This window comes from Acanthochromis polyacanthus, chromosome 9 (genome assembly GCF_021347895.1).
Source record: "Acanthochromis polyacanthus isolate Apoly-LR-REF ecotype Palm Island chromosome 9, KAUST_Apoly_ChrSc, whole genome shotgun sequence".
Taxonomy (NCBI): domain Eukaryota; kingdom Metazoa; phylum Chordata; class Actinopteri; family Pomacentridae; genus Acanthochromis; species Acanthochromis polyacanthus.
This window is the reverse complement of record NC_067121.1, coordinates 28,573,495-28,588,869: the sequence shown is the minus strand read 5'-3', so window position 1 is coordinate 28,588,869 and position 15,375 is coordinate 28,573,495. Positions and strand designations below refer to the sequence as shown.

At 41.4% G+C, this 15,375-nt stretch overlaps 2 protein-coding genes across 5 annotated transcripts; both read left to right on the top strand.

Annotated features, from left to right (window-relative positions):
• The first annotated feature begins 3,652 nt into the window (after positions 1-3,652).
• On the top strand, positions 3,653-4,967 carry LOC110948025 (uncharacterized). The gene is made up of 3 exons (XM_051953684.1): positions 3,653-3,659; positions 3,770-3,918; positions 4,005-4,967. The coding sequence occupies exons 1-3, from the start codon at positions 3,653-3,655 to the stop codon at positions 4,704-4,706; spliced, it is 858 nt and encodes a 285-aa protein (XP_051809644.1). The 3' UTR covers positions 4,707-4,967.
• Positions 4,968-6,401: 1,434 nt separating this feature from the next.
• Positions 6,402-15,364, top strand: LOC110966849 (dynein, cytoplasmic 1, intermediate chain 2a-like). 4 transcript variants are annotated; one of them, XM_022216338.2, is made up of 17 exons: positions 6,402-6,552; positions 8,999-9,107; positions 10,120-10,249; positions 10,700-10,784; positions 11,161-11,223; positions 11,427-11,554; positions 11,645-11,734; positions 11,972-12,134; positions 12,249-12,348; positions 12,592-12,717; positions 12,799-12,945; positions 13,036-13,149; positions 13,235-13,368; positions 13,485-13,629; positions 13,727-13,867; positions 14,053-14,178; positions 14,274-15,364. In XM_022216338.2, the coding sequence occupies exons 2-17, from the start codon at positions 9,000-9,002 to the stop codon at positions 14,373-14,375; spliced, it is 1,902 nt and encodes a 633-aa protein (XP_022072030.1). In that variant the 5' UTR covers positions 6,402-6,552; position 8,999; the 3' UTR covers positions 14,376-15,364. The 4 variants fall into 4 exon arrangements, with proteins under 4 accessions (XP_022072030.1, XP_022072029.1, XP_022072032.1 ...); XM_022216337.2 differs by having other exon boundaries at positions 10,649-10,784; XM_022216340.2 differs by lacking the exon at positions 11,161-11,223.
• Positions 15,365-15,375: the final 11 nt, after the last annotated feature.

The window sequence follows — 15,375 nt, the reverse complement described above, 5'->3', positions numbered from 1 at the left end:
CTTTTTGTCCTGTGGGAATGCATGTTCTGTAAATTCAGTCTTTATTTTACAGAATTGCAACATGGATTTGATATGTATTACATTCAAGTGATCATTTTCAGCTAATAAATATTTGCTATATGCGTATAATATGTCAAGCATGAATAAATACTTCCATAAAGACCACCACTGTTGAGGCAGCTTTAAGTAGAGACTACAGTTGACATGTGTCTTAGGTTTATTAAAAGCTGACATCTGGTTCTAGTGATTCTTTGGATTTATAGTGTCAGCTTAGAGCCAGTTGAGGTAAATAGTCAGCAGAGATGAGGCTATGTTATGGCTCAGTTCTGCTTTGGCAACTAGATCTTCACAGCAATTTTTTGCTGCATGTGGGCTTAGTGAAGGTGGACTGTGTGGGTCGTCAGTGGAAAATCACATTTAATGTTGTCCAGGAATTGCAAATGTCCTTTTGCAGTACAGTTACATCCAAATATCTGCCATAATAGTGTGTTTATCTGGCAGATAAATGTGCAGCACGGTAATCAGAATCAAAATTCAGTTGCTACAGGGAAAGAGGGTAAATTCCTGCTGAGGTTTTGAAATGAGCTGGAAGCAGTGGTCTGCAGTGGGTCCTCTTGTGTCCCGCAGAGAGCTCTAGGACAAGGTGTAATTTCACTTCAAGGTCACAGGGGCAAATGTTACTATAATTGACACCATAAAGGTGGTGTAAAGCTGTGCAACAAAAGCTGCAGTATGCTGAAAATTAAATGTGTGTTATTTTAGGTTCATCGATCTTTAAGTATTTTTTAAATCATAAAATAAGATCTTAGTGATATATTTTATGCTTTTCATGATAAGTCAATGATTCATTTTAACTATGAGCTGTTAGCTTAATCAGTTTTGAAGTCTTTTATAGGCATCATAAAATAATCATATACATGTCAAGATAACAAAATCAGTGATTCATTTTACAGCTCATTCAACATTGTATACTACTGTTACCATTATTCGGTTCTGAACTGTAAACACGTGACAGCATATTTTACACACCATTTGCTTTAATGTTCCTTTTTAACTAGCATTTTAGAAGACTAGATTCATCAGTCTGTAAATTATCGAATGCTGTTGCCTTATTAAAGTATTATACACATGATACTCAAACAAGGCTGCAAAATAAAATAAGAAATCTGCTCCATTTTTTTCACCATCTCATACATTCTGTAAAACAGATGGATTTATTTGGCGAGACTGTTCTAACTCCATAGTTTTTCTGGGTGTTCAGGTAAAAATAAATATATATCATTTAACAGTAACAGGTACCCTTACCCTTCCTTTTTGTCATGTGAGTAATTACAGTATGATGATTAGCCACCAGGCAGAAGCCCTCAGACTCACTGTCTCCTCCTTATGCTCTTTGATCGCAGTCTTACCTGCTGGTTTGAGGGAGAAAATTTGCGCCACGGCAAAAACAGCAAAGTGAGCACACTGACAGGCAGTGAGCAAAAAGAAAATGTGGAAAACTTTAATCCCTGTGGTCATCAAGGTCTTCTACCATTTGTATTATTTTTTTAATTTACCATCATCACTAATCATTAATGCAGCTTGTTTTTGAAATGTATGGTAGTTCTTCCACCATGGTTTCATACAGATCCCATCTCATCTTGATCCCACACTTATGTGTTGATCTACTAGTAGTAGATAGTAAATGCAAATAGCATTTTATTGTGAGCATCTGGGATCTCACAACAATTTGTCCCCAAAATTTGACAGTACGGAGACAGAGGACAAAATTTAGTATGTTCGCAACATCTAATCCAGATATCGTCTTTATATATTAATTCCATCTTATGTCTTTCAGAAATATGTTTTTTAAGGAGAGTTTTTGAGATCTCTAAACAACATTTCCCAGGATGTCTTACACTGACTTGGTGCTTGGTCAAGCTAGCTAGCCCATAATTCCTGCATATTTCTTGGGGACTTAAACAGCAGTTGACTCAACTCCTCCTCTATTTTTTTGACTGTCTGAGACCAAAGTTAAAAGCACATATCCAGCTGTTTTGAGGCAGAGGGTTAATTTTCACCTGCGAGACATGTTCTGTGAAGAATCCGTCTACAGTAGCACGGTGCATGTCTCTCTGTATTGTATATGTGGTCCTTCAAGCAACTGAAACATCCATGTTTGACAGCTATATATTTAAGAAAATTATCTTAATTTGTGAGTATGAATTCTGCCTTGAATGATTGATAAACTCTAGAGTGTGACCCCCTGTACTTACAGGTGAGGAACCAGACTGCCCGTGCACCCATTGGGTGCCCTGCTGTTACAGGACTGTTTCTTGTGGCTTTACGAGGAATCACATTTTGTTTGAAGTCTGTCTTTTACTGCTGGTTCATGCTCGGTGTGCTAATGAGCTCTCCCACGTCTCAAGACAACATGCATGAGGGGTGGAGTTGGGCCTGCTTGCAGTCCGCTGGCCAATCGAATGGCCCCGTTATGCACTGCAGTACTTACGAATAGTAATGCTGGCCAGCAGAATAAACCAGGACTGGGGAGATGCAGCAGCAGGTGAGCAGGTTCAGGTTTTTTACTCCATGTTCAATTTTGAAGTAGAGCATTTATTTTTATTTTCAGCTGACATGACACTGAGAGAATTAATGTGCCATATATTCTGTTTAAAATATTTTCTGCAAATGTACCAGAAAAATGATGATTGGAAAATAAAATTAAGACCACTAACATAATTAAAAAACAAGGTCCAGCAGTAATTTCTCAAGAAACTGTAAATATTCTGTAAGTTCAAAAACACTATGGCAGGTGATGTTTCCATTGAAAACAAAGTAATTTTTGTGTACTTTTTCGTGCTTTCACTGTTTTACGTATGCAAGTTGAAAACACTTTTGTGAATAACAACAGTGATGCAAGACAGAGCACACAATGAAAATAATATGCATGTGTGATATTGCAATTGCAGATGTCAAGGATGATTTCCCAAGTGTCTTTGTTGAGAGTGATTTGCTGCCTGCTATTAATGCCAGGTTTGTCAAAGTAAAATGCATGGAATGATTCACCATATGAAACCATCAAAGAGTTAACAGCCATATGAAACACTATACACAGTCAGTAGAATAGATGCCTTAACTGATAACAAGAAAAAAGAAGACAAAGGCCTTTTATATTGCATTTTTGATTTTATCCATTACTGCATGTTGAATGTGTTGAAAGAGAAAATCTTGTGACACCATTTGCAAAGCTGTAATTGCACTTTCTGTTGTAGTTGCTGTTTAATGCTTTACAGAGTAAAGTCTTCCACTATGTTGTTTGTGCTGTATTTCTAATATACCCTCTGCCTCCTTGTAGGTTTGCTAGAAGTAACATCTTTGATGAAAGTACAGAATCCTGAAGGTATTAAATCATCCTCATTCTGCTAATTGTAATCTGATTGTTAAGTAGAACAAAAAAGGAAAACACATTTGTATTACAGTTGGGAAATTTCTACTAGTAAATGAATGTGTATGTGATCGTTTTGTGGTTTTACGTAAAAAACTGAATTTCAGGTCTTTAAAAATGTGAAATCACAGTTCAGCAGTTTCTGACATTCAAATTTTATAACAGCTAACACCATTTTTTTCTCTAACATGACAGAAAAATGTTATTTTTGAGCCAATCGCCAAAATGACAGGTCATGTCTCATCTGTAACTGTCATTACATTTCTATACACCATGTACTTCTCAATTTTAAAACTAAATTAAAGCTGTTTTTTTCATTCTTGGTCTCATGTTCTTCAACAGGAAATCCAGCCAGTATCAACTCTGCCAAAGCACATGATTTCTTGACTAATTCTCGGCCTAAGAGGAACATTGAGCCAAAATGGTACAGAAGCAGCCCAGATTTTCAGTCCTACTACCGCTTCTACAACAGCATTGGGCACATTGAAGGAGTAAGTTGAATGAGTTAAAAATGCCCTCTGACATATTTGTGATTCAGCTGAAATGTTTCATTTCCTTTCGTGCCTCTGGGTTTCAGCTCTATGAGATCGACAGGATCAGGATGCTGTATCAGCAGATGCGTCACTTGGAGCTGACCTACGGCCCAGACGCCTCCAGTTACCAAAATGTCATGGGTGTACAGACAACCACTGCAGCGCCGACCACCACCACCCAGCCCCCTCCACCTCCCACCACCCCTGATCCCACACCAGACCCTCTGGAGAACGCTCAGAGGATCTATCTGTGCAACCCCAAGGACCCACTGTGCAAACCTAATATCGTGTACCTACCGACGGGGGCTGTTCCAGTGCTGTTTGACCCGAGACACAACCCCTCCTGCAGGCCCCAGACAGAGGAGGAGATAAAAGCTGCCGCTCCACCTCCACCCAAGCTACCTCCGGCCCCTCCTGCTCCCAAAAAGTCTGAGCCACCTTCCCCTCCTCCGATCATTTTCAAAGGCATGGAGTACGACTGTGACCCATACTGGGACCCTGACTGCCTCATCGACCACCCTCCCCGCCCCATCCTGGAAACCGCTGCACCAGAGGCACCTGCTGAGGAGAAAGAAGTGGTGAAAGAGAAAGAAGCAAAACCAGTGGAAAGTGTCCCTGAAGCAGCAGCAGCCACTGAGAAACCTGCCAGCCCCGACTTTGATCCTTATGATTTCACTCGTGACCTCTTTGACCCCTTTCGTTACGCCGATCCGGCTCCTGAACCGGAGGAAAACCCAAAGTGCTGAAGAGATGATAGCCTTCTATGCAGGGCAAGACTGCAAAACTAAATAACAAGATGAAACCAAAGCAGAACTGTGAGAGTAAAATTAAAAACATGAAAATCACCACATTTTACAGGGTAGACACATTAAGCTTTTATGTTTATATACCTATACCTTTACGGTATGTATGTTCTGTATGTATGAGCGATCTACAATTATGGAATAATAACAATAAAAAATGAATAGAAACTGGCTTAGAAATGGTAATAAATCAGTGCAATTTTTCATTTGCTCTGGGTGTGTTAAGGTTGAAAACAAACAAGGAAAGATGCCTCATTAGACTGCTATTTTTTTCTCATTTATTTGGCAGCTGCAGTTGGTGGTACTTTGAAGATCATATTTTTGTAGGTATAGTAATAAAATATGATACATTCTTCTTAATTATGCAGCCTTTAAGTATGCAGCACTTGAGATTGATTTTACTGTGACTGATCAATACTAATCCAGCACTAGTATAATGAAATAAGATATGAAAAACATAGTGTTTTAACAGAGTGAAATTTATGAGCCAGATGTTTCTCAGAAAAAAACAATAAACCTGAGAATAAGTACAGGGCCTAATAATAATTTTAAAAACTCTATTAGATATGATACATTAATAAAAATCCAAAATAAGACTACACAGGAAAAGTAAGAAGCAACACCAACAATAATCCTGAGGGACTAAAGTAATATTATGTATGAAAATTAAATATTACACATGACAGTGAAATATTGCACCTAAAATTGAAACACAACAATACTAAGAAACTGATATTACACATACTGTTGAGAAAGTAATATTGCAACTGGTACTAATATAATTGTTAAGAATGTATTATTAATTTAATTTCAGGAGGAGCCTAATAGGACACTTTAGACTAAGCCTGTCACCATACACCATCAGTAATGAAGCCTGTTTTAGGGGTCCACATGCATGAATAGAACTAAAGTTACATCCAGAAATTGCTATTTTTCTGGCAGAACCTTTCAGGGACCATTTCTCTCCGGCTGTTGTTCCTGTACAGGTGCATTTTAACAGGCTATACCACCAATTAGTCAACCACATAAGTAGTTCTGGCTGACAAGAAAAATGTTTGCACTGATTTTGTGGAATTTCAAAGATTTTACATTATAGACATTAAGAAGTGCATAGACAGCATAAAAATATCTACTTTTTACATGTTAGTAAACACTCTTTTTCTAAAAATGTTTACATGATCATAGTTTGGCAATAGAATGAGTTGAAATTAATGTATAAATTCTTAATGACTGCATGGATGAAGCCTGCTTTGAAGAGTACTGAAAACAAACTGCTGAATGATGCAAGACTGACTCATAACCTCCTAGCAGGCGGTTGTCCTGAACAGAACAAGAAGTCTTTTGACATAAATGTCATACAAATAGTTTAATTTGAATTATTCTGATCTTTTAAGCTCAGCAATAAATAGGTGGTTTTTTTTTTTAACTTTAGCAACCGTTTCAGCATTTTATCAATTTAGGGTTACAAAAAACATTTATGTACTTTTGTGTCATTAAAAAGACTGTTTGGTCTACAGAGATCCTGAAAATTAATTTCTATATCTATTTATTTATTTAGCATTAATCAATATTTAACCTCCTCTTCTTCAGTGCGATTCCTGCAGCAGGAGGCGGTAAAGCTCTACTTCTTCTACGGTGTTTTGTCTAACCACCGAAGAAGAAGAAGCGGAGCAAACTACTGTCTCTTCCAGCATCATCAGTGCCCCTCCGTCATCTCTCTTCAGTATTAACGTTCACGAAAGTGGATTCTTTTGTCACCTGACGACTTACATCTAACTTCTGGCATCAGGTATTTAATTCTGCCTTTATAGCTGTGTCGTTGTTACCCTATTTTCTGACACAAAGCAGAGGAGCTCGGGCGTTGGTTTGCGATGTTACCGTTAGTCAGTTATTGTAGGCCCGCCGGCTGCCATGGAGATTAGCATGCTAACACAGCTAGCTGTCGGCACTGAGTGGAGCCGCTAATTAGATTATAAACATGTTTGACAAATCTCTGGCTACACAAAAAACAATAATGCGTTGAAACATCATCCAAGTTAGCGATTTGTGGTTAAGGGAAAATGTTAAAATGAGCACAGCAGCTGGTTTTATTTATTTTTTATCTGCAGTTATGACAGTGGGTGGAGAGGTGTTGGGCATCTCGATTGTGGACACCCACGAAATACAACAGGACAGGAATGAATGCCTCAGTTTGTTTTATATGCTGACATGACTAGATATTCTATTACTTAAAGCCCTGCCAGCTTTAACTTGGATAAATATGTAAGACTAATCTAAATATATTTAGAATAACTGTCAGTAGTGGTTACCTCTTCTCCTGTTTAGCTTTTACATTTATGCAATAATACACCAACGGTTAGAAAATGAAGAAAACCGATAAAGAGAACATTGTTTTCCACAGCTGTCTGGTGTTGTTCACATGTTCCCTGTGTGACAGGCCCACGGCTACGTACTGTGCAATTCTGCACAAATCCAAACAGCAAAATTGCAACACTTAAAAACTAATTTATAAGACAGAGGGGAAAACATGGACAAAAGTTAATGATTCCTGTGACATGGCATCTTTTCAGTGTGTTTTGGGTCTTTGAAAAGTTTTACATTTCACAAACTTGGCCTCAGCTGCCACCATCTAAACCTGTAGCTCTGACTGTAGCAGACCAATGACCGACACAACAATTATACTGTGAATCTAAAGCAAACATTTTTTGCCATAAGCTCAAGTAAAAATAAATGAGTTGATTAAGAATATTGATACTGACAAATTTTCAACACCAGCACCATTGATTAAGTGGACTAATTGCAGCAGTTCTATTATAAATGTCAAAATAGTTTACGTGTTTTTACATGTTTAATACAGAATTCTCTATTTTGGTTTGTCTATAATGAGTCATTACTTTCTTTATCCAACAGAGAGTAGAAAACTCAAAGATACTTAGTTTGTTAGAGTGTGTGGCTGTACAACAGGAAACCTTTGCATTTGACAGTCTGAAAACTTGGTGTGATTTGTTATTTTTGCTTCAGTTGAGTAGTTTTCTAGAGTTATTTTCGTTTATTTTCTTTCAAGTGACTAATCAGTTCATTCATAATTTCAGCTGTAGTTTTAAAGTTACCTCGGCCTTAAAGGCCCGGTCACACCGCCCGAACTTTGCTGGAGCGTTCCTGGAGCGGTGAAAAAAAATCATCAACCGTTCACCACCGTTTAACAGAAGTTGCCCCCCATTAAAGCAACACCGTATACGCTCGGCCACCGCTGATGTTTCTGGAGGGGCCCTCCTACCGCTCCGAAAGTTTTGAGCTGCACAAAATATTACGAGCGGTGAGGAGGGGGCAATTTTCCGCCCCGGCAAAGTTCACCCCGCTCCACCAACGCCCAGTCAAAGTTTGGCACCGCTAGACGCAAGTTCGTGGACGCTTGGGTCCGCTAGGCCAACGCAGAAATCTTGAACACATAGTCTTGAACGCTGGACCACCGCTGCTTCGCCAGCGTTGCCCGGGCGGCGAACGCCGCTATAGCAACGCTCGCGTCACCGCTAAACCAACGCTCGCTACCGCTCGCTACCGCTAAACCAACGCTAAACCAACGCTCGCTACCGCTCGCTACCGCTCGCTACCGCTAAACCAACGCTAAACCAACGCTCGCTACCGCTAAACCAACGCTCTCTACCGCTCGCTGTCGCTAAACCAACGTTAAAGCAACGCCGGCTTCAGCGGTGCACCGCTAATCCAACGCCCGCGTTTTCGATTTTTTTTCCCATTTTGTGCGCGGTGACGAGCGTTGTCGAAATTCGCCCCCCCCCTACCGTTCAAGGAACGCTCCAGCAAAGTTCGGGTGGTGTGACCGGGCCTTAGTCTTTTTGTGAATAATCTTTGTCTGAGTTGTCAATCATGACGTTAAAGTGATGATAGTTATTAGATAACAGTGAAAAAGTAATGTTTAAAGCATGCTCTGTTAATTTCCATTTTAAGGACATGTTAAATCAGGACACAGAAATGGTTAAACTGGCAGATTATTCATAGTAAAAATATGTTAGTTGCAGGCCTACTTAACACTCTATAAGCTAGTGTTTACTTGCATGATGGTTTTTGCCAGTGCTGCTCATAAATGAATAGAGTGAATGAACTAATTCAAAATAATCATAAAAGAGAGTTAAAACAAGGGCAAGGAATGAAATTATTTGTTGACGTTTTAGGTAAGATGTCTTCAATGTCAGGTATCAACCTTCTCTCTCCCTCAGCATGTCTGATAAGAGTGAGCTGAAGGCCGAACTGGAGAGGAAGAAACAACGGATCGCCCAGATTCGAGAGGAGAAGAAAAGAAAAGAAGAGGAGAAGAAGAAGAAGGATGTACGTGACAGAAATTATATCTTTAATTTCTAGTTGAACTCTCAGAAGAAACTGCAAGACTGCAACACTCTTCATCCACATGATGAGATGTTGTCATTATTTTGGTTTCCAAAATGATCGTGGTGAACAGATGTGCTTGTTGTGCAGCAGCTGGATGCAGGTAGCTGGAGGTGAGGATGCCTCAAGCTAGATGGTGAAGTCAGAATAGCACATGTTCCCACTTTTCTGAAAAAGTTTCACAGAAAGCATGAACTAGAAGCACAAAATAAATCAGTGATGGTGGCAGGAGTGTCCATGTCTTGTTTGTGCACCATCAGGCAGAAATGCATCAGCAGAAAGTTGAAACATCTATATATGATGGGTTTACTGCTCTGTAATAGAAAAGTACATTACACAAATATTATCATTTCAGTAGTAGAAAGATTATTGCTTAATTCGTCAGTAACTTTATGCCTATTTTCTGATTTTCTTGCTGCTTTTGTGGCATTGCAGTGAATGGAAATCATTACATTTCTCATGGCACTCAAGCAGAGGAAATGTGCACTCCTCTCCTCCATCTTTCCTCCAATGACAGAGCTGGTGATCAGTTTCGAGTTTCTCCATACATACCCCAGTCAGTGACCACTATTCAATCATCCAGGATGTCTGAATCCAGGTGTTTTAATCAAAATCACTTGAGGATTTGACAAACTGACCTACCCAGTTAGTGCAAACAGGGTCAGCAGATTCTGGATCAGCCAGATGATCCTGGATCTTTCAGTCAACCTCTAGAAAATAGGCCCCTGATACAGCTTCAGTGTATTAATTTGTTTTGTTTTTTTTACAACAAAATTCTAAATTTTAGAGAAAAGATCACACAATAGCACGCCACAAACGCCTCCTTTTCAAGTAAATACAATTCATGAAGACCACAGGATGGAATATAATATCAAATGTGTTTCCATCTGTCGGATGGTCATAATGTCGTTTTGTTAATAGTATACTGAAGTTGTATGTGCTCTGTACTCTGTAGGGAGATTCAAAACGTGGAGGTGATGCGGGTGGATCCTCTGTCGGCCATGACGACTCTGATCTGGAGAGGAAGAGGAGGGAGGCAGAAGCTCTGCTGCAGAGTGTTGGCATCACCCCTGACATAGCCCACGGTAAACTCACAACAGCAGCATGTTTCTATTTTGACCTTTCACCCCCCACTTACCTCCCATAATTGTCTGCTCACGTGCTTGTTGGAATAGCAGCATTGACACGAGTCTCTTAACTTTCTGGTCTAGCTTGGTTTCTCATTACCCCCCTCCTCAACACAATATCTGAGCATTTTTACATGTTATGTGCATGACACCTAAAACCTGCCTGCCATTTATTTTCATTCTCTCTTCTCTCCCCTCTGTCTGTCCTTTTGTGTTTTGTCCTTCTTACTGCATGCAAACTCATTCACACTCTTCTTCCGTACCTCTCTTCCTCCCTCGCTCACTCACTTACTGTCTCCCTCGCTCACTCACTCACCCACCCATCACTCACGCACTGACAAACACACATGTTCACAGCTCAGCCCCTGAGGGTAGTAACAGAGGATACGTGTCTGTTTCACTACCTAGTCCCTGCCCCCATGTCTCCCTCCAACAAATCAGTGGGCAGCGACGCAGGAAGCCAAGATTCTGGGGATGGAAACGCAGGACCAAGGTCTGTTAGTGTGTGTGACACAGAGAGAGAGATGAGGATTGGTTGTTTTAGGTCATTTTTCTGAGATTTAGTCGTCAGATACCTGCATGCTAAGTGTGTGTGCATTAACATGGTAATTATACTTTGATGAATTCTGACCTGTCTACTCTTTGCCTTTTCACCGGCACGCTGATGTTTCTCAATTAACACGCACTCCGTTCTTCTCTCTGTGTCTTTCTTGCCCTCTTTTCGCTGTATTTCCCCATCTTTACCATCTCTTATGTGGCTCACCTTTTGCCTGTCTGCCGTGTTTGATTTCATCCTCTTGTTGTCCTCTTTCTTTTTCTCTGACCTGTCTTTCTCTTACTAACACCATCTGGTGGTTTGGCTGTATAAGGACATTGCATTGGGATCCTGACCCCTCCACTCTGCAACTCCACTCCGACTCTGAGCTGCTGGGGTACTGCTCCTCCTCTCTCCTTTAGCTTGTCTTCCAACTTTGATCAGTTCTTGTGGTTTCATCTTAGATTTGTCCAAATGCGTTAATAATATGTCTGTACATCACTATTTATGTCTGTACATTTGAAATTTACATTCAGTTCAGTTTCATACTGCAAACCTGTGCAGGCATCTGCTTATTTCCATGATGGTGTGTGTGTGTAGACGTGGAGCCGTGAGACTCGGCATGTCCAAAGTGACCCAAGTGGAATTTGTCCCCAAAGAAATGGTGTCTTACTCCAAAGAAACACAGACACCCACGGAGGCACTGACGCACACCGATCAAAAAGCAGGTGAACAAACACGCTTTTGCCAATCTTTCATCCTGGCTCAACCAAAACGAAGTAAAAACTAAATTTATTTTGCATCTTTGTGTGTTCCAGATGAGGAAGAGGACGAGGAGTTAGCTGCTCCCCCAACAGCAGATGACAACCAGGAGGAGAAAGATGAACAGGGTGAACAGCAGGATGAGGGTATGGATGGAAGTTTGTAACATGTAAACTGTTAAATTGTGAACTGGCCTCTGATGGCATAGTTGTTGTGGCAGAAAGACCGCTGTGTTGTTCACTGCTGCTTAATAGAAAAAGAAAATTAATTTAAACTTCTATAATCTTAGAATGCTGCCAGGGAGACAAGCATATAGTAATGTGTCACCAGGAAGCCAGTAATGAGCTTTCTTCTCCTTTTGACACTGAATTATCCATGCATAGACACCCCCAAGGAGCTGACCGAAGAGGAGAAGCTGCAGGTCCTGCACTCCGACGAGTTCTTGTCATTTTTCGAGCGTGGCAGCAGAATCGTAGAGAGAGCTCTGGCTGAGCAGGTGGACGTCTGCTTCGACTACAGCGGGAGAGATCTGGAGGATAAGGAGGGGTGAGGCGCATGGCAAAAAAAAAAAAAAAAAATCTGTGTGAATTCTGTCGATAAAAATGAAGTCACAAATGAATGCACTGACAGAACTGACATGTTATTCTCTTTCCCGTCCAGTGACTTGCAGGCCGGTGCCAAACTGGTTCTGAACAGACAGTTTGCAGATGAGCGCTGGACCAAAAACAGAGTGGTCACCTGTCTCGACTGGTCTCCTCAGGTAACAGGTTCAGACATGTCTAAAACAGCACTTCTGGTAGACGGTTAGTCTCTTCAGTTGACATTTACTTAAACCTGAGAAGTCCTGTCTAAATTTCTGGCCTTGTTGCTACCTATATGTAGACTCTAAATTTGGATTGAAGGCAAACTTTCAATACTAAGTAGATTCATTCTGTTCAGTGAATCTTACGAGGCACTACTTTTTCTTGTCTACACCTAATATTGGCTGCTGTGTCCCTCTCAGTATCCAGAGCTGCTGGTGGCCTCGTACAATAACAACGAGGATGCTCCACATGAGCCTGATGGTGTGGCATTGGTCTGGAACATGAAGTACAAGAAGGCCACACCCGAGTACATCTTCCACTGCCAGGTAAGAGAAGAACTCGCATGCTGTTGAGAGTTTATATGTGAAGGAAACAACTATTCAAGGTTTATTTTTGTCTTTCTCTAGTCTGAGGTGATGTCTGCTGGGTTTGCCAAGTTTCACCCTAACCTGGTGGTGGGTGGGACATACTCTGGACAAATAGTCTTATGGGACAACAGGAGCAACAAGCGCACCCCTGTTCAAAGGACTCCCCTATCTGCAGCTGCTCACACAGTAATGCACCAGAGCTCACACCTTTCTCTGCATCCCTGTACCCGACTGACTTTTTTATGTTGTCTAGTAACTTGTCTCTGGTCTTCTCAGCACCCGGTCTACTGTGTGAACGTAGTAGGAACCCAGAACGCCAATAACCTGATCAGCATCTCCACTGATGGCAAGATGTGCTCCTGGAGTCTTGACATGCTCTCCCAGCCACAGGTACGCCGGGCTCGTGTGTCTGCTTGAAGGCATGTGGTTGGACGGTTGTTTGCTCTTGCTGAGGCTGTGTGCGTTTTCCCTGCAGGACAGTCTGGAGCTGGTGTTCAAACAGAGCAAGGCGGTGGCTGTCACCTCCATGGCCTTCCCTCTGGGTGACGTGAACAACTTTGTGGTGGGGAGCGAGGACGGTTCTGTCTACACTGCCTGTCGCCACGGCAGGTGGGTCCTCTTGGAACAGATGATCAACTAATGTCTTCAAAATTTCATTGAATTCAGCTGGTAAAATCTGAGGAAGTAGTCGAGGTCAACATAGCTGTCTTGCGTGTGTTTCACAGTAAGGCAGGAATCACTGAGGTGTTTGAAGGCCATCATGGTCCGGTCACCGGGCTGAGCTGCCACAGTGCCGGAGGACCTGTCGATTTCTCTCACCTCTTCATTTCCTCATCCTTCGACTGGACCGTCAAACTCTGGAGCACTAAGGTGAGCCATACACAGTCATACACAGTTGAAGTGTTAGAGGCACCATTAGTCCTGTTTCTTAACATAAATCCACTGCTCTTTCTTTCTCCCACTGTAGAGTACCCGTCCATTGTACTCATTCGAGGACAGCTGTGACTACGTCTATGATTCGATGTGGTCTCCGACACATCCTGCCCTGTTCGCCTGTGTGGACCTATCTGGACGTTTGGACCTGTGGAACCTCAACAATGATACTGAGGTAGATACATGAGCAGAAATTCTTGCATTCAATTGGAGAAGAAATCATGGCAATAATATATTAGGACTTTGCAAGCTGTCACACAGTACACCTGGGCCCAATCTGAAGTACATGAGCGCTGATTCTGACTTTTCAATGCTATGCTGTGCCTTTTTTCCTTTTCCACACATCTGTTTATATTCTAGGTTCCCACCGCCAGTGTGTGTGTGGATGGAGCTCCAGCACTGAACCGTGTGAGATGGTCTCACACTGGGAAGGAGATCGCCACCGGGGACTCAGAGGGACAGGTGCAGGTCTACGATGTAGGAGAGGTGAGATGTCAGCCCCTCTGATAGCGCTATAGATTGTTTTGGCTATTTCTGCAGGTGATTTCAGTCTATTTCCCTAACTCTTTGCTCTCCTGCAGCAAATCTGCGTGCCCAAGGCAGACGAGTGGACGCGCTTTGTCAGGACGCTGGCCGAGATAAACGAGAACCGGGACGAAGCCGAGGAACTGGCCAACGTCTGACGCTACAAACCTCCGCCCAGCAACTGTTCATAGATTTCTTTCCAGTACACTACTCTCCTATAGCACATGACATGTACATGACACTATCAGAGGAGCTGCTCTGTCCTCGCTCTGGCTTTCAGCTTTTCCACTTTCTATAAACTGGCCTGAGGAGATGTGCAGAGCTAGAATGGATAGAGATGACAGCTTTAGAAATGTTTTAGATGTGTTTTTAAATGTGTCTTTAAAGGTTTTAGATTTGTAGGGGACACTCAGCGTCACGTGTAGCAGCACTTGTACAAGAACCGTAGTTAAGGTGTTGAAAGATCAACTTGGAGGGATACAAGAAGGTGATTTTCAGCATAGACGGCGGCTGTCCACTCTGAACTTCTAGCTTTGATAACATCCTCAGGGCTCCAGAAACTGCTCTTCTCCTGAGGCCTCAACCAACTCAGCCCTTTTTTTAAAATATGCAAACCTTTGTACCCGCACCTTTTTATTACCATTTGAGTGTTTTTACATGTTTTAATATTTTCCAGACACGCTTTGTGCACGGCTGGCAACCTTTATCAACAGGATGGGAAAAAGAAAAAGCTGACATCTTACTATCAGATCCTCTTGAATTTGATGACAAACAGCTAAGGTGCTTAGACATGCACAATCTGGCCTGTGCAAAAGTGTGTCATCCTTACATTTTAACCACTACAATATTTAATATTTATTATGGTGGTTGCACTTATTTAAATATTTTGTGTATCATTTCCAAAAGTTGCTGCTTTGTACTAAATGCTTGAATAGTACGTTCCTGAAATTTAGCACTACAAGCTTTTTAACCGGTAAAATCCGTGGTTTGAATTTATAGACACTAGTTCAGTTAAAGTGTTTTTTTTTTTCCACTACCAAAGGTTATTGTTTCATACTGTCTATCTGTGTAAGGAGAAGTAGAAACAATTCCCTGGCTTGTTCTCTTTAAGAGGATCTAAATAAACTGCAAAAAAGTTGAAAATTGAGGTTGGAAAGC

Coding starts and splice junctions, on each gene's coding strand:
- LOC110948025 (XM_051953684.1), top strand. Junction 3,919..4,004: donor GCATTGGGCACATTGAAGGA/GTAAGTTGAATG, acceptor TCTGGGTTTCAG/CTCTATGAGATCGACAGGAT.
- LOC110966849 (XM_022216337.2), top strand. CDS start 9,000: ATGTCTGATAAGAGTGAGCTGAAGGCCGAACTGGAGAGGAAGAAACAA. Junction 12,718..12,798: donor AGTACATCTTCCACTGCCAG/GTAAGAGAAGAA, acceptor GTCTTTCTCTAG/TCTGAGGTGATGTCTGCTGG. Junction 13,868..14,052: donor ACCTCAACAATGATACTGAG/GTAGATACATGA, acceptor TTTATATTCTAG/GTTCCCACCGCCAGTGTGTG.